The sequence below is a fragment of the Hylaeus anthracinus genome, unplaced genomic scaffold (genome assembly GCF_026225885.1).
Source record: "Hylaeus anthracinus isolate JK02 unplaced genomic scaffold, UHH_iyHylAnth1.0_haploid 11981, whole genome shotgun sequence".
Taxonomy (NCBI): Eukaryota; Metazoa; Arthropoda; class Insecta; order Hymenoptera; family Colletidae; genus Hylaeus; species Hylaeus anthracinus.
The window spans coordinates 4,638,225-4,661,277 of NW_026534329.1; the positions used below are offsets into that span (position 1 = coordinate 4,638,225).

The 23,053-nt window shown below is 36.1% G+C and overlaps 2 protein-coding genes across 2 annotated transcripts in view; both read left to right on the forward strand.

Moving 5' to 3' along the window:
• Positions 1-23,053, forward strand: part of LOC128885518 (uncharacterized) — a 224,820-nt gene that overhangs the window by 138,297 nt on the left and 63,470 nt on the right. The window contains exons 5-6 of the mRNA XM_054139599.1: positions 3,982-4,072; positions 20,647-20,724. Coding sequence (XP_053995574.1) covers positions 3,982-4,072; positions 20,647-20,724 — 169 coding nt within the window. The remainder of the gene's footprint in view (positions 1-3,981; positions 4,073-20,646; positions 20,725-23,053) is intronic.
• The window catches only part of LOC128885526 (RNA polymerase II elongation factor Ell), a 255,314-nt gene that overhangs the window by 5,065 nt on the left and 227,196 nt on the right, over positions 1-23,053 (forward strand). The gene's annotated exons all lie outside the window — the stretch shown is intronic.

A 23,053-nucleotide genomic window follows, 5' to 3' on the forward strand; every position in this document is an offset into this window, starting at 1 on the left:
GTAAAATTAAGGGGATATTGGGCATCGAGAGTTCCAATGGTAAACTTTAATCGCTTCTATCTCGGTAACGAATGCTCGGATTGAAAAATGGTAAAGGACTTTTTGATTTCTATGGCCATAAGTAATTGGTCCTGTGAGGCTATTTTGTTATTACCAGACTGTGGATTTAATTAATTTATTATACAAGCTAATATGACAAATACATGTACTAAATATTAACATTAAATAGAAACATTTTTGTGTGTCTCTATGACTAGCTAAGGAAATATCTATTAAGTTTTTAGTATAGCAATTGGAATTTGAATGGAAAATGAAAAGTGTATAAGGAAACGATGAAAAATGTTTTCTTGAAATACTTTGTCTAGTGTGTATACGCAAGTAACTATTTTTTACAATCTCGTTACGTATTAACTTGCATAAGTATGTTCATTCGTAAGGATTACATTTACCGCTTAAAATTCTACGAAGCATAAAAGATTCTACCATGACCCACAAAGATACAACAAAGAAAAATTCTTGAACACTTTGAAATTTTATTTCGAATCCTTTTCCAAGTATACGTTCGCTCAGAATCACGAATGTATCTGGGACCACGACAGTGTAAACATACAAAAATATACACGAAGGTGGAGGAAATATTTCTGCCGTTTCAACTTTGAATACTTTATCTCTCCTGCAACGTGAGCTGAAAGTTTACTCTAAAACGAAACCGTCATCGAAGAGAAAAGTCTCGAAATCCTTTTTTCTTCCTCTCGTGGCCGAGAAGCGGGAAATTTGATAAAGAAAATTTAATTTCACGAAACAGTTCTCTTCAGAGGATTCGTGAGTAGGATGAAAGTCCTCCGGGTTCATTTTTCACCGAGTCAATAAAATCTGACGTGGAAAATTTCTATTAACGTGCTCGAAAGTAGTGCAAAATCTCGTCATCGAGGGCTGGCCTGACAGGATTCGAAGGGGGATTAGCCGCATGAATGACGGCTCTTTACCTGTTCCTCGCTTTAGTAGAGTCACCCAGGGGCTGTCTTTTCAACCCTGTTGTCTGTCGCTTTTAATAATAAATACATTCGTTGTGTCAATGGTTAAGCTTTTGGGATTACGTGTTCGCAGAAATAATTTGCCAAAGATACAAAATGTATAACCTTTAATTTACGTAAACCTTAACAATCATGTTGCGGTCCTATGTATGAGTCGTTTCGCAAAACCAGAAGGGTAACTGGTGAAGCTTTCGAAAGCGTAGAATACGTCGTTTTTAATGACCAAAAAATTCGTATTTTCTGTTTTTCCTAGTTAAATTTGTAATTTTACCTTTGCGTTTGCTTTGCTTTTTTCGATCTTGTTATGACGAAATGTGATTGCATATTTATTTCTTGTGTTATTCGTGGGCAAGTTTGAGTATACCTACTGTGATATCCTAATGTCAACATGATTTCAAATTCAATAGAATTAAATATTTATTCTAAATCTTAAAAAACGATATAGAATTCGTGACTTCGATTTTCTCTACACTTTAGAGTTATAACAGAACGAAATCTTTTATGTTTCACGCAATTAAAAATTCACTCTACAATTATGTAGATTCGAATCACACCACCAATAGGAGAATCACTTCACAGTTTCTATCAGTAACGACGCCAATTTTCCTTCAATTTCAAGTTAACTCTCTTGAAAAGATTTCGTATTTCTACAGTAGTTGACACAAAAACCCATATCGTTGCCAAGTTGAGAGAGATTGAAGAGGGTCAACGTTGAAAGTGCCTCTTAATTGTTCCAAGTTAAATCTCACACTTCCCACGTAGTCGATAATCTCGCTCGTTCGATTCTTTTTCTCCAATTCTGTCTCTCGTGTATCAGAAACCACAAAAACGGAATCCTTCGTCACTTCTTTCTAAATCGAAGACCGCGACGCGAAAACCAAAGGTGTTCGATAAAAGAGTAAAAAATATCTGAACTGGAGTACCATTTTCTTCCACGTAACATGTCGTTAGATCGACCGATCTCGCCAGCCCTTTCACGGCTAGGTTCATCAGGCTGAAAGCTAAGAACCATTTGTATAATTCCCTTGTCGTAAAAGTCGATCGTTTCTTTGTCCAACGTTTAGTCGATCCCGTTACGACTACGTGGAATTACTGATCGCACGTTCAAGTGATTAATCGATTCCTCTATTATGCCAATTAAAAGTGAGCAAACATTTAAAAGGTGGCATTGAACGTAAAATTACGTATTAAAATCAGTTACAAAGAAAATGTAGAAAAATTCACAAATAATTAAAAAGAGATAACAAGTGTTTGGGGAACCTTTAGAAACACGCGTCAATAATAGTCCGTTGAAGTGAGTCCGCGTGTCGCTTCTATTCGAGCAAATTAATTGATAAGAAAAAAGAGAGATAGATGATAATGGAACGAAGCATCTCTTAGTGATGGATTACATTACACCACACTCGGTGAACTTTTGCTCGGCTGACATTCAATCAGAGATCTGCGAACCACGTTTGTGTAATTAAACGTAAACTCGGGGTAGAATTAGGCCATCTTTCACGGAAACCATAAATCTTGGTCAGGGAGCCATTGAAACGTGAACTTTCACATTTCTTCGAGGGCGAAGTCTCAAGTTTGCGGTGCTCCAATTTTATATTATATTAATTTTGTCTTTTATCACGAATCCTAAGAACGCGTAATTTAAATTCCGGTAAAAAATATGACATATTCGAGTTGTTTTTGTTGAAAGCTACTCGAAAGCATACTTCTTGACAAGCTCAAGTTTTCTTACGTCGAGATGAAGATTTTTATTATGGCAAATAATATGGATTCAGTAATTTATTTGAAAGTTCCAGCCATCCAAACATACAAATTGTTTAGAAACACTGAAGTCCGTGACAAATACTAATGCAATTATTTTAGAAAATCGGGCTTTTATCACTTTCGGAAAATCCAACTAATCTGGCAAGTTTCGTCTTACGGAAGTTTCGACTAAATTCGATCTAAGGCTAAGTAGGAATCAGAAAGTACTTTACGACGGTAATTAGAATAGAGGATAGGTTAAGCGAGCGAGATAGGATTCTTTTAAATTCCTGATCGACTAACTAGGACGACAAGATCTTCTCCGAAGCGGTAGCTTCCAATTTCATTTGAAAGTTCGATTACTTTCGATCTAATATCGATTCGAGCTCGGATTTAACTCGAAAAAGATTTATTACGATCTGATACCCCTTGACACGCGATCGCTGTACTATCGAAGTCCCCATAAATTCTAGAACGAGCCGATGATTAGAGGTTCGAACTTTCTACAAGCTTGATTACTAAATTACTTCAATTACGTAACGTGCGGGTTTCCCAACAGCAATCAATTTCTAACCATGCACAACCACGTTCGTCGACAAATAATAATATCGTACCTTCAACTTGGTTGAAGTTTAAGTAAAAAGAAAGCATAATTATGTTCGCCAAAAGTTACTATGATGAAACGAACAGGAGAAAAAAGAATATCAACGAAAGTTTAATGAGATATCTAACTTGTATTTCAAACATTTGTTCAACTTTTCTGAATTGCTACCATTGTTTAGAAATTTTCTTTTACAACTTACATTTATTGTTCAAAAGAATTTGTTCCGGTGTTATTTCCCTGAAAAACTTTCTCCATCGTGAACTTTTTTTAAATCTCGTTTCTGTGGAACAGGTATTTCAGAATTTGTGTGAAAAACGTTCCATGGAATGTTTTATACCTCTTTTTATAATCCGACTAACTCGCTAAGAAGTAAGTATTTTTTGCAACGTAAAAATATACGAGCTGAAACTTTTGCTGGCATGGATTAACGAAATATTTGTTTATTATTTTATTCCAAAGAGGATCACTAATCAATCTAACTGAAAGTAAATAAAATTCACCTTCAGTGACGAAACTTTCCTATTCTAACGCTCTTGCTGCCAAAGCAGTGCACGAGTGCCCTTTCAAAGAAACTAATCCTTCCACTGTGTTAACTTTCAGGCATCCTGGAGACAATCCTTTCTACAGCTACATCGACAGCATGCCGGACATTCGGCCGCGCCGAAAATCGGTGCCAATGGTCTCCGAGCTGGTACGTAATCAATTGTCCATTGACTCTGCTAAACAACACCGTTCTCGTATTTACAGATGTGTGTATATACATATAACAAGTATAAGCGACACAGAAGTGTGTATACGCGTACGTATGCGCATCGTCTGTGAACCACCCACACACTCGCGAAAATTAATAATCTCGAAAGACGTGTACCGTTCTCCTGGTTGATCGTCGTCGTCCTCCACGTTCACTGTCGTCATCGACGTCATCATTGTCGTTGTCGTTGTCCTCGTCTTGGTCGTGGTCGTCGTCGTAATTCCACGCGTATTTTTCCTACGCGAGGCAAACTCCGCTGTCGCGTTAATTAACCGGCTGACGCTCTTTAATTAGTCGCTGCAAGACTGCTCGCCATCAAATTCTCGCGTTAGACTCTTTTTACTCTCTTTTCACCTGTAGTCTTTACCTGCGTTGAAGATAATCGTGCGACGTAAATTTCCTGATTTCTTTTTCTTCTTTACAAAAAATGGAATTAGAGAATTGAATTATTTGCACGTGAAAGACTAAAGACGGAAAATATGTTTTAAACATGTTTACATAGATTATTATTTTTTAGCGACCACATTACGACACATTATTACAATTTGTGTTTTATTACATGGTATTTAACATGTATTCCTTAGTTTACATCCTAAACATCTTCAATTATTTTGATGTTTTCAAGAAAAGTTATTATTCCTTTTTATATATTTTTTTTCCATTTAACCGTTGCTTAATATCAACAAGAAGTTTTCCTTGGGTTTTGATATTTGCACCAATTGGACATTCCAGAAGAATATATTCAACAGATAACACTCGATAAATTATTGTTGTCTTCTGTGTTGAAATAAATCCTTTGGGAATTTCTGTGTCGAGATTTTAAAAAACGGTTGTCAGTGGTTAATAAGAGCAACAACGACGAAAATTGGTTCGAAGCCAACGCGTGGAGAAAATCGTCGAAGCAACTGGTCACCAGTGCCAACCAGGCGTGCTTGAATGGGCATTTTCTACGTGGCTAGTTACGCTGAAACGAGTTACGGCTCGAAGTTCCTTGGTATCGATCGCGAGCAGCGGCATTACGTGTCGAGGAAATAATTTCATAGATCCCTGCCTGCGATTTCTCGCGGTAACGTTTTACGGAAAAGACCGCGGTTAAAGTGTCCTGGCATAGCACACCCTGATTTCCATACGCGTTTGAATTAATTAAGCCTCTGACGTACTTCAAGTCGCCGGCTCGAGTGCACCTGTTGTTTGATTTTTAACTGCCCTCCCCCCCCCCTCCACCCTCGGGGGTTAATTTGCCCTCGAAATTCTCGTTAATGTCCGGACAGTTCGTTCGAGTCGTTCCAAGACCAGAAATCGACGACAAGAAACTTCGTGAATAAAGTTTTCCCATTAAGAACTCGGGCTTTATCGTCTCGCGAAGCAACGTGTAACTTTCGGAAAGTGAAACCAGAATCTGAGTCACACATTTATTATAGAAACCAAAGGAAACTTTACCAATTCTACATTCAATTAGTTTCAGTTTCGTCGAGTGGATATCCTTTTTTAATAATTACTTTTCACTATGTATAATTGTATATGCAGAACCAAAATGAACTGGCAGTACCTTCCAACTAATACTAATTCGATATACTAGGTGAAATAATATTTCCACGGGTAGTAATTATTCACCCGGAAGCTTTGTTGATAAACATAAGAGATTCAGTAACTTCGATATATTATTGGTAATAGAGAACCTTCTAAGGCTAGTTCAACAGAAACTAATGGATGTGGAAATGTTATTCTCATGTAAATATTAAATTAATATTGGTTACACAGTGATGCGAAACATTTTGTCTCTGTAAATTTATTAATACTAAATCATAAAATATCAAACTTGAACCTAAACAAAGATCACAGAGGATGACTGGACAGAGCTTCCGAAAGAGTAAACTCACGATTACGTGAAACCTGTCGTCAAAGTGCAAGGTATTCCAAAATCAAATTATATCCCCTGAAACGAAATAATACAAAATTAATTTGACGCCGTGTTGCATCCCGTCTCCTGAAATAACAAAGGGGAGCAATATTGTGAATTGAAGGACTCTTCAGTTCTCTTAGCGGATACGAAAGAAAATGAAATCAGTATTGAGCGTCGCACGATGTTTTCATTCGAAGAAATATTTTTCCATGGCGAAAATTAATTAAATTTCAATTATCCGTTCAACTCCTGATCTATTTTCCGACAAATTCGAGCGTCAGCGTTGGATGTAAATCAGAACCGTTTCGAGTTCACGTTTAACCGGTGCAGCAGCCTCTTATTTCTTCCGTTTCGTTTTACTGCCGTTAATATTCTCTGCAGTCTAATTGAATCGTCTCTTCGAGCTTCGCTTCAGCTTCGTCGAGATTCTCGTAACGCAACCATCGGCTGCGAGTTGGAATCAGACGATCAAACGCTTGAAAAAGCACGATGATTGTTGAAAATTACCATTTTTTATAATAATCGCTGGAGAAGATTAATTTTTACGTAATATGTACCTGTACATAAGAAATATCAAGGGACAATGATTATCGTTTGCAAATATCCACAGTGGTCATTTTCAAACTTTTCGAAGTGTCTTTTGATATTCTGATCGGTTTCAGGTAATCTCTTCACAGATAATGCATTATTTAAAATATTCAGATGAAACCAATGCATATAATTATCTAATGCGATGGTAGGCAATCTGTTTACAGACAATTATAAAGAATACCACATCATCTAAAATATTTACAATAGACCAACGCACATTTCTAGCGTTGTAATTAGTTCATTTTCAAAGTGATCCGTCCAATTAACCCTTTGACCTACGATTTACTGTAGGATCATACGTGCCATAATCAGGTATAAAGCTCCTTGCGTACTTTCACAAGACGTGCTTGACCGCTTTTCATGTTCGACTCGAACGCTGTATCACGAGTCTCGCGCGTTGTTATAAGTTAAAGGGTTAAAATTCGAATTCGACGACCACGACCGACGTCGACCAGAGCTTCGTGTGACCAGTGCTTCTTAACCGTCCTGTCGACGTGTGCTGTTCCACTTCCAATTTCCTAAAATGTGCAACACTGTATGTGTCCTGGCCGCGAAGAAAAAAAATGATGAATTTGCTGCTCTGTGCAAATCCCATGTTTGCGCGTCGATCTCGCGGATCGGCCCGTGGCTTGCGTCGTCCCTACGATGGTACTTCGTTACTTCGTCGACGAGTCCTGTCGCAACCCCACGTGTCCCCGTCGAAGATTTTACGACGAACGACGAGTTCCTTGGAACGTTGTCCCGCCTCCTTGTTCTAAGCTCGATCCCCGCATGACGACAACGTCGAACGTGGCTGTTCTGTCGCGAGATCGATATCTGTTGCGCCTGTTCCGCGTTGCCTTCGAGAGGCGAAGCGGATTAACCCTCTATTGCATGAGCTTCGCGTTATCCTTCAATAGAAAAATTACTTTTTCAATATTTCAATCGAGATAATTACAGGCCCTTTCATGAAATCGATGGGAAAAATGTTGGATAAATTTGTACAGGATTATTACTTTTTTCTGGGAATATTAATAATATGTATATACATTAAGTGTAATACATATTATAATCCGAGATGTATTTAAGAGGAAATAGCCATCTGGTGATATAAATTATAAATCAGGATGGAAACGAATCTCGTGCCAAAATGAAATGGTAGTCGTCTGATGTCACAAATATAAATTAATCGTGAAGAAAATTTTTTAATCAATTTTCTGTAGCAATCTTCAATATTTCAATACAGAAAAATTGATGAAGTTTAGCAAACGTACAAATTTACACACTGAAAAATTATTGCACACTACAAAATTGTTTTTATTTAGTTTCCTAATTGAGCTCATACAACAGAGAGTTAAGGGTTCTGTTTTTGCGAAATAATCGCGAACAGACGTCCCTCGAGGGTGGTTCGAATATCAAACGGCGACCACTTCGTCGTGCAACCTGGTTGCGTGTAGTGGGTTTCAGTGTTGCGTCGTTTTTTCGGTAACCCAATATTCTTCCACAGGGGCGTTGCGAACGATTTGACGATAAGTTGCTCGTTACCTAATCCGAAACAAGAATAAGAAAAGCAGTTCGCCCTGGAATCGTATTTCGAAAGCGCGCTACCAACAGTTTCGATTTTCTTATCTGGCTACTGTGCTCGCAGACCATTTTTAACATTAATGTGTATTGTAATCTGAAAACGGTAATAGATAACGGTAATATTTTTTAGACTATCCTAAGCATAATTTAAAATCAGCTTTTTATATTCTTTTCAATCTACACTTTCTAAATCATGTTCACGAAACATATTTTCAACTAAAACAGTATCACGAATATAATTTGTTATCCCGTTTCATAATGCAAAAGAAGTACATCTTGCCCCTACTGTACAATACTATATTCAGACACGTGTTGGTCAACTAATCTAGAACGAAGAATTCAGAAAGCAGGAGAAAATATAACGAACGTCCTAGACACATATAACATAATTCTTACTGAGAACATAGTAATCACAAAGAATAATTTAGAACTTGAATTTAAAGTTAAATTCAGTAGACGTGTTGTTTAACTTCAGGCTTAGAGTATTAATGTATGGATTTAAAGTAAAATTTTATAAATATTTCTGCTAGTAAGCGGACCGAAACAATAAGTAATAATTGAAAGACACTTGTAAACTTAATTTTAAATTTTGCTTTAGGTTGTCCAATAAAACTATTTCAATTGCACACTTTACTGGTAGTACCAAATGGAGCAATAAATTATTAGAATCATTTTAAATTACGAACTCAGATTTACTCTGCGTGGACGTATCAAAGAGGATTCAAAAATATATTCAAACAGTCAATTTTAAATTTTGCTTGGATTAGTCCAATAAACGCTACTTAAATTTCATACGCTCGTCATAAAATGAGCAGATATTTATCGTAATCAATTCCAACGGCGCAAATATTATGTCAAATCGTTTATTGACGATCCGCTGTTTGTATACTCCGTTCACTTGTGCTTTGCAGAGTACGCTCGTTCGACGTTACAAAATTTTCGATCAAAGGTTCGCGTGTCGAAAATTTCATCACCGTCCGATGAACCAGAAATGCGTCGCGTGATTCAATTTGGATTGACGACACAAAGCTGCGTTATGCAAATACTTCTTTATAAACTTTGAAAATTGTCCTTTTTCTATTTTCAACTCTTTGATCGCCGAATCTAAGACGTATGTCTGAAACGTTTGCAGTTCGAGTCAATATTTCAAATCAAGAGTAATTTAATTTGAAAAAACATCACAAGGCGATGGTAATTCGAGGAACTTGAAGAATTTATTTTATGAAAGAATTCCAGAACAATAGTAGAACAATATTCCAGAAAATAATATAAAGAATTTATAGAAAAAATAATCCAGTAAATAATTCAATCAATGAATTCACGAAAGCAATTCGTAGAAAGTTGTTTAAAAAATTCATAATATCGATTTCCAGAAAGTAACATACAAAATTCATAGACTAAACTTGTAGGAAGTTATTTAAAAAATTCATAGATTCAATCTCCGGGAAGTTACTTGAACAATTCATAGAATAAGCTCGTAAGAAGTTATTTACAAAATTCATAGAATACATTTCCAGAAAGTTATTCGTCATTTTATCAAGAAAAAGATCCGAACTCGATATTTCGTACGTATTTGATGAATTACTTTACTGGATTCGCAACCTATGGCAGCCTAACAAATATATATATATATATATATTGCGAAGAACTAATTTCACAGTACAAAAGAATTTACTACGCGTGGTTAAATCCTTACTTCAGCGTTTCTAAGAAAACAGTCGTGAAAAAGAGTATCATTTCATTAATCTTTCCTCGAGCGTTGGTTGTTTCACGGATCTAACTTGGCTTAACTGTTTTGCCCGATGAATCAGATAGCTGTGTATTTTTATAGCCTGCGAAATCTACCGAGTGGAAAACACCGTTCCCAGATTACCATCGCCATTGTGATGCAAATAACGTCACAAGAGTCCACAGTAACGCCGTCATTAAATGCCACGCGTGCGTACAATTTACATTTGCACAAAGTCGCTAATGAAAATGAAAGAGAGTATAGCCCTCGACGAGAATAAGCAAAATTTTATCGAAATAAAGGTTAAGGATCAGAAAAACAAAATTGTAATTGATTCAGACGTTAATTCGATCGAATAGTCGCGCAAATACAGTCAACAAAATATAAATTAACCGTTGAAGATAATATATAGATATAATGTTATGCATTTATGGTGTGCAGGTAAATATGAAAATTATCTAATAATTGTAATCAGAATGTATAATTTCATGAAACATTGTACTATACATGATCGGATTACATCGTGAAAAATAACATATATATTTTTAACATGTTTGGATATACATGCGGAATATATGTAACTCGTATTAACATATGCCATGAATGCATACAAAATGCAATAGGTTCCCTATGTTAGCATATGTTACACCTGCATACAAATTGAAACATGTTTTCCATATTAGCATGTGCAATAAGTGCATAATATTCGTAATCTAAAATAAAAAATACAATATAATGGTATTACAGTTCGAATATAGTTTAATTCTATAATTCAAATTCTGACTTTCATTCAACAACTAACGAATAAAACATTATTTGATGTTTTTATCTCGACACAAATTTCTGTGATTGTCGATCTCGTTAATTCCATCGTATCGAATTTTGTGGTTTCGTTCTGTGAAAATATTATGTGTCGTCGTTCCATTTTCGAATCACTACGCGCCAATCACGATATTTCCCAGGAATTACGCCGAACCTCGTCGTACACCACTAATTCCCGCAGAAATCACAAACGCGGTTGGAAGTTTCGCAATTCGAAGTTCATTTAACGAAGAGTACCGCCGCACACCCCCAACCCCCCACCGCCCTTACGTTTTCGATGGGTCGACCGAAAATTGTGGAAAAGCCACGATTTGAAATTCGGATAGGGTGGAATGTCGAACCCTTCCGGACGTTTGTTTGACGCTTGAATAATATTCGGAACAAAGACCACCAATCAGCTACTACGCGAATACATTTTCAGAGAGTGTGAATTCACAAAGGGAATTTAAATTAACTTATAGTTTTGTTTACATATGGTGTAATTCAGTAACTAATAAACTGGAAAACGATATATAGACTGAATAAGATATAGACCAACCAAGTACTCTGAATAACTGAAGCATAATGCAAGCAAGCAAGATCAAGCAAGATGAGTTGAGTACTAAATTTCTGTAACCCAGCACTGTTTCTTTTTTTCTTTTTTTAATAAATCTGCATTGGGTTACTTAACATTGAATCGGAGATAGCACTTTATATGAATGAATAGTTTTTATTATATTTTTTCCAATAGAAGATATTGCTGCCAGGAATGAATGTTTTGCAGTATCAAATATATTTTGTATTTTTCGAAACAACAATTTATCGAATAACGGAATAAAGTCACGTTCTTTTTTTTTTTTTTTAACGGTCTAGTGGAAGATATTGAAAATATGGAGAAGCAATGAAATTATTGACACAGATATGAATAACCGTATTCGAATAACACGAAATAAAATAATAAAATGAACGGGAATATAAATGGAAATAACTGATAAGGTTAATTCCCAATTGAATATTGAGAATTCATAAACTGTAAAATTGAAGTTAATTCGATTATGGATATGGAATATAAAGTTATATGAAATCAAAATTACAAACTTGAACAAACTTTATCAAAAAATTCAGTAATGTGGAATAACATTTGAGACGTCTTTTTCGAGAAAATCAGTTTTAAAAATGTTTGGAGTACTTGCGTTATTGAATACAATTTATAGCGTGTCTGACTATTACACACTACTTCTACTTGATTTAGTACTTCTAAGCGATACGATATTTTCTGTTTCAACTAAAACCAACTCAAGTAGAAGTAATCAATACTAGTCACACACACACACACACACATTACCGAAAAGTTATTAAACTACGCAGTGCACCAAACAAACTTTCAAACCGATTTCCACGAAAACGAAGCCTCGTATAAAATGATGTTACTCCACATTTTCGATTTATTTTTACTCGTAAAATCGCCCTATGCTCCCGAAAAAAATCAAAATCACCGATTAAAGAAGATGCGAATAATTTTCATTCGCGTATTGACTCGATCAGGGCATTTATGGATTCATCGATAGAATAATTTCTCATTTCCTTGTGGAAGGCAACTTTTTCGCTGGCAGAGTTCTCTTACAACGATTCAGTGGCCTAAAAACCGTCTTAATTGTGGCGGAAGGCGAACCCACTGCGGAAAGCTTCAACAAGATTTTCTGTCGGACACGCGGCGTAGCATGTAACAGCAATTACCGGCGTGCTCGAGACGACGTCGTATTTCAAAATGGGGCCTGCTTACGTCACGCGCGCCCTTGCGGCATCGAAGCTCGCGTGCTCGCATAACGACTTAAAACGAAACTCTTGAGTACACCCCGATCGTGACGGTGGGGTTAAAAAGAAACACTCGCTCCACCGTTATTTGCGGACAGCACGCTTTCTTTGTACGGGGTTTTAGTAAACCGACGGAAGAGAAAATTGAGATTGACTCGGTCATCACTCGTGTACCTTTGTGGAAATTTCATGCTGAAATACAAACCTCAAAATTAAACAATAATATATTCAAACACGACAAATATGAAAGCAGAAACTTTTTGAAAACTTCAGACTTTATTTCTATGGACACTGAAGAATTATGAATTAGAATATTACGTCCTCGTCGTCACATTTCAAGTCTCATAGTATCTCAAGAAACGTTTTAGTCACTCAACTTTAGCGATAATGCAATATTGAAGCGTCAAAGTGATCGTTATGTGCTCTTAATTCACAATTATTGAGTCGATACAGCTGAAGCGTTTGAATTTTAAGTTACGTTGATGAAAGCTATATTTGACCGAAAATCTTGAGCCAATCTTGACATTTCTCATGAACGTAAAAAGGAGTACACAGTTCTATTTATAAGAAAGTTTCCATGAAGCTATGAATATCTTAAGAAATCTTGAAATCTGTACCAGAGAACAAAGTAACCTTGTAAAAAATTATTCTCGTATCTCCATATTCGATTTTATGCACCATGCAACTTCGTGCAAAAGATACTATTTCAAGGACAAGATTACCTTTTACGACGCTACCTTGCTACGATGAGAGAAAAGAAATGTTTACTCAAAGATTTTTTAAAAATAAATTTGTTCGAAGTAACCTAGAAACGTCTTTCTGCATTATTTTGTTATTTGATTGCTAGATAAATGACTAGATACCTTATTTTATATAAAAATAACTGTCTTACAAAACACTATCTATTCTTTTACTAAGAACAATTAATGTAAATGAGAAATCAATTTTAAATAATTTACTTGTTTCTCACATTAAATGGACCACTTTAAAAAAAAAAACAATTTTTCCATTTAATATCACGTGGCAGTCCAAATACCTCATTACTTAAAACACTGTCTTTTCTTGTGAATTCTAAATAATTTTTACCACAACTGAATCTACTATTCAAAATCTCACACACGTACACGCGCGCAAAGATCCCGTCGCTACTGTAAATAAATCCTGTAACGAGGTTGGAAACTATCTAAAACTTCAAACACAGTTCTGTAAACGGGTCTCCAAACTTACTCCCGGAGAAAAGTTCTGACCTCTAAAATTCTTTTGCTTGAACTTACGACGCTGGATCGTGTTCGTTCAAACAGAAAGTTTCAGGAAACCGCGCGGGCAAAAGGATTCTTCGTCGTCAAACGAAGTCTCGCCCAAGAGAAAATATCGATTTTCGCTCGACCCATCGCATATGTGTTCTATGTGAAATCTAGTCCAACCGATACGGGCGGACATCCCTGAAATAACGTACGTTCCCCTCTGACGCGGGATTCGAGGAGGATGAAGTAATTTTCACGAAGGAAGCGCGAATGACCGTAGAATATTCACGAGGTCCGGTTCACTGACACGCGAGTAAAATAGGGAGCTGGAAAAATCAGTCCGCGTGTAAGAAAAATGCTAGCAGTGTAGATTCGCATACTTCTTTTCTTGCAAGAGAAATTTAGTATGCTTTTTAAGGGTTCCTTCTAGTGCGACGATCATGAAATTAAGCTTCAAGAATTTTTTTCAGAGTCTATAAAGTAAGGAACGATCACGATGTTTTTTTTAACTAATAGTATTATTCAGACGGAAAATAAAAATATTTTTGTACGAACTTTACCAAATTTTTATAAGCTTTATACTCGTTTCACCTGGTTGTCAAGATACAACAATCTATCGAACAGAGCTTTCCAGATTCGTTTCTAAATGTTGAAAATTATATACTTTCTTTTAAACAGAATGGTTGACAAGAAGTGAATAAGCAGGCACTTGAGATTGAAGTTTATTATTCACAGAGGCATTTATCTAATTTTCTTTATCTTCAAAAATTGAAACTTAGTATCGTAGGAAGTTACAAGTTATAAGACTGTTTAACTTGTTCCTCTATAATTTCTTCTTGTTATCAACCACGCGAGAGATATTATCAGACAAAAGTGCATGACTTAATCTACATGTTGAAGAGAAAAGTGGAAAAGTAAAAAGCAGTTTGAAAGAAGATAATATCGTCGAGAAAAGCCGAGAACTGAAAGTGGTAAAGTTCTCAGGCTTTAAAATCAATGTTGTCTGGTTTCGTCATCCATAAGTATACGCTACCGCAATTTGAGATCGAGTTGCAAAGCCTTCCAGGACTGATATTTCTTTCTCCTGTCGAGAGCAATAGGAGCTGTCCTCCTCGAAACCCTCGATGCTCAACCATTTAGAAATCGACCCGTGTCTGTTACCTTGTATGTTCGATGTCGACAATTTTTCTCTTGATTGTTGTGTACCGTTACCTTGGCCCTTGACACCACCGCGTTCGTGAGGTGCATCGTCCTGCCGAATCGAACCGGAAACGAGAGCCCGGACCCTCGATGGAAAGCCTCGAGAGTCGCTGGATCTGGTGGCAATGGTCAATTTCGTTTCCGTTTAACAATCACCTCAATTCTGTAACGAGTTTTCTGAAATACGCGAAAATAATTAGAAACATTCGGTAAACGTGAATTGTGCCTCCAGGCTCCAAAGATTTCAGGCTTTCAAGATCGCCGACGAGGAATAATCTTCTATGACTCAAAAATCTGTTACGTTCTGTCGCATCATCAAAAATATATAGAATAATGAATAGTAATGTATAGAAAATTCAAATAAAATCTATAATACAATGTATAAATTTAGTAATCAAGTATATCTTTAACGAAAGACAGAAATTGGAGTCGCATGCAATTCTACTTGCTCAAAGGCTGTAGTTTGCTCAATAGATCGATGTTTTCGCGATGAGAAACACAATCCGGAAGATTATTCCACGTCGAGTCGATCCCGATTCACTGTGCCTCCCGTGCCTCTAATCTCTTAATGTGTCTGTCATCCGTAACATACGAAGCATTGAAAAAAAAAAAGAAAAGAAAAGAAAAGAATATTAGAAAACGATGCAAGCGATACACGTACTAACCGGCATATATTGCCATTTTCTTTGTTTGTTCTCTGTGGCGCCCGTTGTTGTATCCACCTGAACACCTGAAAAAAACAAAACCACTCACTGAAAAAAACCTCTCAAAAATTCTACCTCCAGGTCTTGAAGGTACTAATTAAATGCCTCCTTAACGAAGTTAAATAAAAGGCTTGTTTTGCCCGTAACGTAGTGCATGCTTCGGATCTGTTCTACTCTCGGTTACTCTCACGTTTACACGCTCGTGCGTGCGCACACCTTTCGTTTCTCTCGACTTTCTTTCGCACCTGGCTCGACGTTTTCACGCAAAAAAAAAAGAAAGAAATAGAAATAAAAATAAAACCTTTCGTTGTTCATCTATTTTGGTTCCTTTCTGACGATCCCCCGAGTCCTTTGGTTACGCACACCGTTCGCGCGAGCAACGCCAACCAAGCTCGTTTCCAGGCGGGCATGATAAGTCGGCTTTATTGTTCGCGCGTAATTCGTCGCGACGTAAGGGAGAATTTCTAGTCGAAGGATTAGAGCGATATTACCCGCCTGTGCTCGTTTCGCGTGTCGCGGGGTAATTATCTCTGTGAACATTATGCTCTGGTCTAACCTCGTCCCGGCGGACCAGTGGTTCTTAACCTTGACGTGCTCAGAGCTTGGAAGAAGATTTTTAACATCTTTAGAATCAAGGCAGGAGATGAAAAAAAAATACCTGGTCACCGTTTTTAATTGCGGGTGCTTCTGATAATAATTTTAAATTAATATCGATGAATGACTATGAACACCTTACAGTACAAGTACACATATTAAGAATTTTTCTAAAAAATTCTGTGAGCACAACCGTGCCTCAAATATATATAAATTTATTCAGTAATTCGTTCCCTGAAATATCGAATGAAATAAGTCACTAAAATATTTTTTTATTTTACCTGAGCTGTTTGTCAAAATTTTGATTCCGTAACCTATTTCATTTGATCAATTCCAAAAACAAGAAACGAATCATTGAATTTATTCATGTACATTAGAAGCATAGCTCTCTGATTTGTTTTGAAGAATTTATAAAACTTGTATTTTTTAATGTAACATGCTCTTACGGTCGCTACTTCTGTAATACATTTAAAATTCACGAAACTCTCAATGTTAAATTTTTATTCTAGAATTATTATTAGAGAATTTCACCCTTTCTTAAATTATGCTTCTTCCAATATACTGTCAAAAATTCTAGGCGTGTAATATACCGCAACATGGTACTTAAGAACCACTGCGATAAGCGACGAAATATCGCTGTAATTAGTGGAGAGGAAAGAGCTTTCGACGCTTTAACTTTAAAAGGGATAAAAACGAAACAAATGGAGGCGTTGCTCGCGCGTTCTATAATATTTATGCTTATTCGTGACATGTAACGTTTTGCTTGCCACTTTTTACCGTAGTCTATGTACGAACCTATTTTGCCAGAAATGTCGACGTATCTACAGGTTTCCTTGAGATACTAGATTTTCTAGATATGTCATCCTAGATGCAGGTAATTCTACGTGTAAAGATGAGTCGCAAGTGTGAAATAAATATTTTTCATAGGAAGCGTTTCTTTAGAGAAAATCGAATTTTAAAAATTTTATTCTACATTTTCGACCTACGAATTTCTATTACACCTCGAATTGTTTACCTCGCTGTACAATTAAAAAATAAATAATATGTCGCTGTAATAAAAAAAAGTGTTCTTTCTCGAGGATGCTCGATGCGTCGACGTTTCGTTTGACATTTTGATCTTCTAAGTGTTCCCGCGTATAAAATTGTTTTGTCACGATAATAGCATGCACGAGTAGACGAAATACCGTAGTACGTAGGTACATTATCATAGTTAATTATAGTCATAGGCGATTAATCTCTATGACGCTCCTACGACCGCTATATATTACATTAACACACCGGTTGTTCTCCTTCTAGCGCTCTTCCTTTCTCTCTAATTCCATCATTTTTTCTGCAAACGTTGTGTTTTTGTTCGGAGAAGCGAGAAAGGGACAGCTAAAGCACTTTATATCCTCGACGGAAGAAACGAGGATATGCGTGTACGTCTAAGTTCTTTCGACGAAGAAAAGAATTAGACCAAAACCAGACGATAGAATGTTACAGTAAATAATATTATAATGCTCTTTATATAAAATGAAATATTCAATTAATAATGGTCGTATACAAAGCACTTTGCATACTCTTCCTCGAAATTTTAACTATTTCTGAAAGCTTCGCTTGGGAAATCAATTCTTCATTTTTGAGTCAAAGTTTGCGAATTGACACCTTGCAATTTAATTTGTATTTGTGATCGAAAATCTAACGACGATCGTCAGACATTCCATGCATCAGGTATGCTACTTTACGATTCACAAAGTATGTGAATTTGACTCGAATGAAAATATTCGAAGACAAGGGGTTAACGAAGCAGATTTTATAAACGACTCAAGGAGTTAATATTCGAAGCAGACTTTAATCAATAAAAGAGAACCAACTGTTTCCACTAATGGCTTTATAAGGAAGGATGTTAGAAGAAAAAGAAAATAAAATGCGATATACGACTATGATTAATTTGATATTTTATCGAACAGGATTGTGGCAAGAGTTCCTCCTCTGGTGTAATTTCCATCGGAGTTTTGACTCAAATGAAATCGAAACGTGGTGAAAAAGTTCGATTTGGACATTGAGGAGACCACGGTGCCCCGTGCAGAAAACGCTTAACACGCCACGAGCACGCTTAAGAGGGTAGAAAAGCTGATAGAGAATACGAGAGTGGCGACGCGCGAAATTAGTGCTCGGAATTAGCGTCTCTGTCGAAACGGCGACAAGACAGTAGCGCATGCACCGAGCACGGGGCCCCGTGCATAATATCTTAATTGAAAATCTAGCCAGCCGCAATTCCTACAGCGGCGCACCTATCGGGGCGCCATAAGCTAATTGAATTAGATTCCCGCTGTAGAGATTCATACACCACTTCCATCTCGCTCTGCCTTTCACCGTCATTCCACCGTTAATTTGTATTTCTCGCGCTTCCTTTACACCACACCCTTTATTTATTCGACTTCGTCTTTGTATGAGTTCACATCTTCGTCAGTTTCGTTTCATTACGTCTCGTCCTATTGTTCGCACTATACCATCACGCTCTTTCATTTCGTCTCATTCATACTACGACCATCTCTTCGTCTGCGTCTCACGACGCAGATTTACTCGACTCGTTGCCACTGATTCCGTTTCACTGTTTAGACCAGCGTTCTCCATTTCGATCGAAACATTCTCTTCGTTGAATGGTACATTTAGGGAACACTTGGATTCTGTCGTGACTGTTTGAGTTTGGAAGTGAAAAACATTTAATAATTATTTAAATCGTAGAGTCTATATATATATATATTCGTTACAGAGAGAAACTACTTAAAATGGAAGAAATAAATTGAAATAAATTTATACCTCTTTCAAAATTTAATTATAATGCACGAAGTGCATTTAAATCATTTTAAAATATAGCGTTAAAAATTATAATATTACAATCATGCAGAATATGCTTATTTCGTTCCATTTATTTAAATATTAATTACGATTTTTTAAGAGACACGTGTATTCCATAAAGTACGGGTTGAAAAACGCTGATCTAAACCTTTTTAGCACGGATAAGTGTCTTCGAACGAAAGTACGAGTTCGTCTTTGAGCAAAACACTTCGATCTTAACGATACAGTTGTAAATATTTTTACTTGGAAAAAAGCAAACAAACTTCACGTGAAATAATTTTGTTTACTACTACGCATAATATTTTAAATAACGTTAAATATGGTAAGCCATAATTGTTCGATGATTTTACTAAAAGTTACGGTTTTCGATCAATACATAAAACAAAAACTATTTAAAATGGAGATCATTTTCGCTTTTAGAGAATTTTGCATTTTAGTCGCATAATGAATTAATGAATTGTACAGAATTGCAAGCATAACTTACTGAAATAAATTGTACACTTTGTTTTCGTCTTTCTTAGAATAACTCCGCTTCGTAGCTGATCTTAGAAAAGTTTAGAAAAATATTCTAGTGCGCCGGAGATCGAGAAGCTTCCTCTTTGTTTACGATAAAATGCTCAAAGCACGGCTTTAGGACCAACCAATGTAAATAAATCACATTTCATCACGATTGTAAATAGTACTTGTAAATAACAAAATGAATATCTCAAATACATTTGGCATGAAAGTACGTTTATATATAAATAAAAAAAATTCGATTAATGTAACATAATGTTTGTTTACCTTAGAAGAATTTCTGAGGTCTCTACTGACCTCAGGTACTTTCAGATTATTAACATCAGATTGTATTCTTTCGATTAACTCTTGATTTATTTCATAAAACTTAGAAGAAATATGCGTACTAAAATAGAATATTTAGTTGCTCTTATTAAATGATAATTCATTTATTTTCTCATCTTCCTATAATCCACTTAGTACAACCAAACATATGTTGAATTAAATCAATATTTAGAAATAACATTATACTTCCTCTGTAAATACTACAAATTTACTTAATTCAAGCCTGACAAAATTAAAATTTCTTATAGGGAGTCTCAAATGACCCCAGAAGTGAAACTCTATAAAAGTTACTTACATGCCAAATGTGATTCTTGATGTCACGTGTTGTCGATTAGTCACGTTTCTTTCCAACAATTTTGCAATTTAATTGTGTCTTTGAATAAAGATCGATCACGTTAAAGACGGTGTATATTTTCTCATTCTTCCATCGTTGTTTAATTTCGATGTTTCGAAAGATCTATATATCACGTGAATCCACTCCGATACTCACTTCGTGTTTTCTCATTTACTCGGAGTTTTCGTCTTCGGTTTATTTTCTTTTCGTTTACCCCACGTCATAGTCACGTTCTTCGTCTTCATTCATCCCTTTCAGTTTCTCTCTTCCTGCTCTTTATCTCTGTCTACACAATAGAGAGACTGGAAGGCATTGTTCCCGAATCAGATGAGCATTAATTTCTATCTTTTCCCAGACAATGGCGGTGACGAAGAGGAACGCTGGAGGTCTAACATCGGCGGTGCCCAGAGCAACATTGAACGACGAGGAGCTGGTAAGAATTCGTCCTTTAACCACTATCCTTTCAGGCATCATCGTCATCCTTCGCGTCGTCTATTAAACGAATCGAGAAGAATCTGTCGTGGTTAATCGTCGACGGACTGATCGACCGATTCACCTTCTGCGTGAAAAACGATCGTCAACAAAGACAATACTCTTCTTCGATTTGCCATTCGGAGTTTCAAACGTGACAGTTTGAGAGAGAAGAATGTTTGAAGAATTAGAAGAATTTAATGGTAATATCAATAGTAGCATTGCATTTCAAATAGAATTTAATGTTAAATGGAATTCTGAAATATTACTTTTGTATTTTATGACAAATCGAATTATATTCTGAATTTAATATTATTCAGTATTAAATTGGAACCACAATTTAATTCGATATTAATATTAAGTTTAAATTTATTTTATTTCAAGATTAAATTAAATTCGGTTACAAAAGTGGAATTTTAAAATTTCGTTTAATATTCAAGTCTAATTTAAATGTAACATTGTATACGGTATTAGGTTAAATTCTTCTGACTCTGAAAATTTAATTTAATATGTCAGTGTTAAATTAAATTCAAAGTTGAATTAAATATTATTTAACGTTAAATCAGATCATAATTTAAGTTTGATACTATTTAATATTAAATCATAGTCTAATTTAAACTCGGTGCTATTCGCAACTAAATGAAAATCTAATTTAAATTCGATACTACTTAATATTAAATCAAATTCTAATTTAAATTGGATACTGTTTAATGTTAAATCAAGTACTTTTGATTCAGCTACTTCGCCGAACGAAAAGTCGCGCAAGTCGATCGTTTTTCATGGCGAAACGCGTCGATGAAGAATTTATCGAGAACGTAGATTCGGAACGTAGATGCGTCGCAAGTATGCGCGCATAATCAAGAGAATCAATCGTCGGGCGTTGTTGGGACGCCGTCCGACTCCCTGAAACGACAGACCTGTCCCGGAGCGGCGTTAAAAAGGGTTTCCCGCGCGACGTCGACGCCGTTAGATTGAAATTAAAAGGGGAGCATCGTCGGGTCGGGAATTTTAATATCTGTCGGCGAACTTCATTAGAGAAATCTTGATAGTCAATTTTCCGTTTCGGACGTCCGCGTGACAGCGGGGAACACGATTGAAACGCGGCCCCGCGCCGATTGCAAACCGTCGAGATGGCGGGGACAGGTTGCTCGGCGGCGATTGGAAGTTCGCGTGAGAACGATATCCAACTGCGACGCTTTCCGAAAAGGTCAAGTACCGTCGTGTCCAGATAACGTTAAAGGTAACAGGTAACGAAATCGTGGCGCATACGCGCAGTGTGGCTGGCTTTAAATATTTAGGGGTGGTTAGAGACGTGCTTGGAAGTATCATGGAAGTGGAAGTGACAGGTGTGGAAATTAATTCTGTAGCTTTATATTCAATCACGTATGACTCTAATTTCAGTAGAAATATTTACATTTTGTTACATCGAAATACCAATCTTCCAAGTTCTCGACTTTGATTTCTATGAATCTATCTTTGCAATGACTCCATAGATAACCTACATCTCAACCTGATGGATAGTAGAATGTATTTATCTACGTGTTCAAAGTTCAATAGTCAACAAATTTTGCTTATTGTTACTTCTGTAACAGATTACAAGTGTACTTTGTAATTATAATCAGTGTAGGGGTATAATAATAAGCAAAGTTTTATGGCTAGTGAAGTTTGTGTAGATGCATTGTAATAGCCATCAGGTTGAGACTTAGATTATGTGTATTGAGAGGTTGAGGACTTGAAGGTTGGTACTTTAATGTACCAAAATGTTGAGTAAGTATATCTGTTTAAACTTGAGTCATAAATGATTCGATATAAAGGCAGAAAATTTATTTCTCACCTAATATAATCCACATAAGTACTATTAATAATTGTGGAATGCCAATCTTTTTACATATAATGCTAGACATGTTAAACTAATAAAGAAAACTGAAAAAGAAAAATATTAAAAGAATAGCTTCAATTTCTCTTTACTAACTACAGTTGAAGATTTCATATTTTCCAAATTAATAACCCAACCATAGCACTTCTAAGAAATACACATGCAATTCTAAGAAATTCTAGGAAACAAATCATAAATATGACACGGGTAATGATGTTGAAAAACGGACACAAGAATGTTTATCAAAATGAGAAACATTAATTTTTTGATTCTTTTGGCAACAGAGGGATACTTCATTTATTAACTCGAGAAATTAAGTTTTCGATTTTGATCAAATTCAAAGATATTATTTGCTGAAACTTGCCCTCGTAGCTTCTGGCAAGTAGAGCTGCCTCCGCGATACTTCCACACGTTG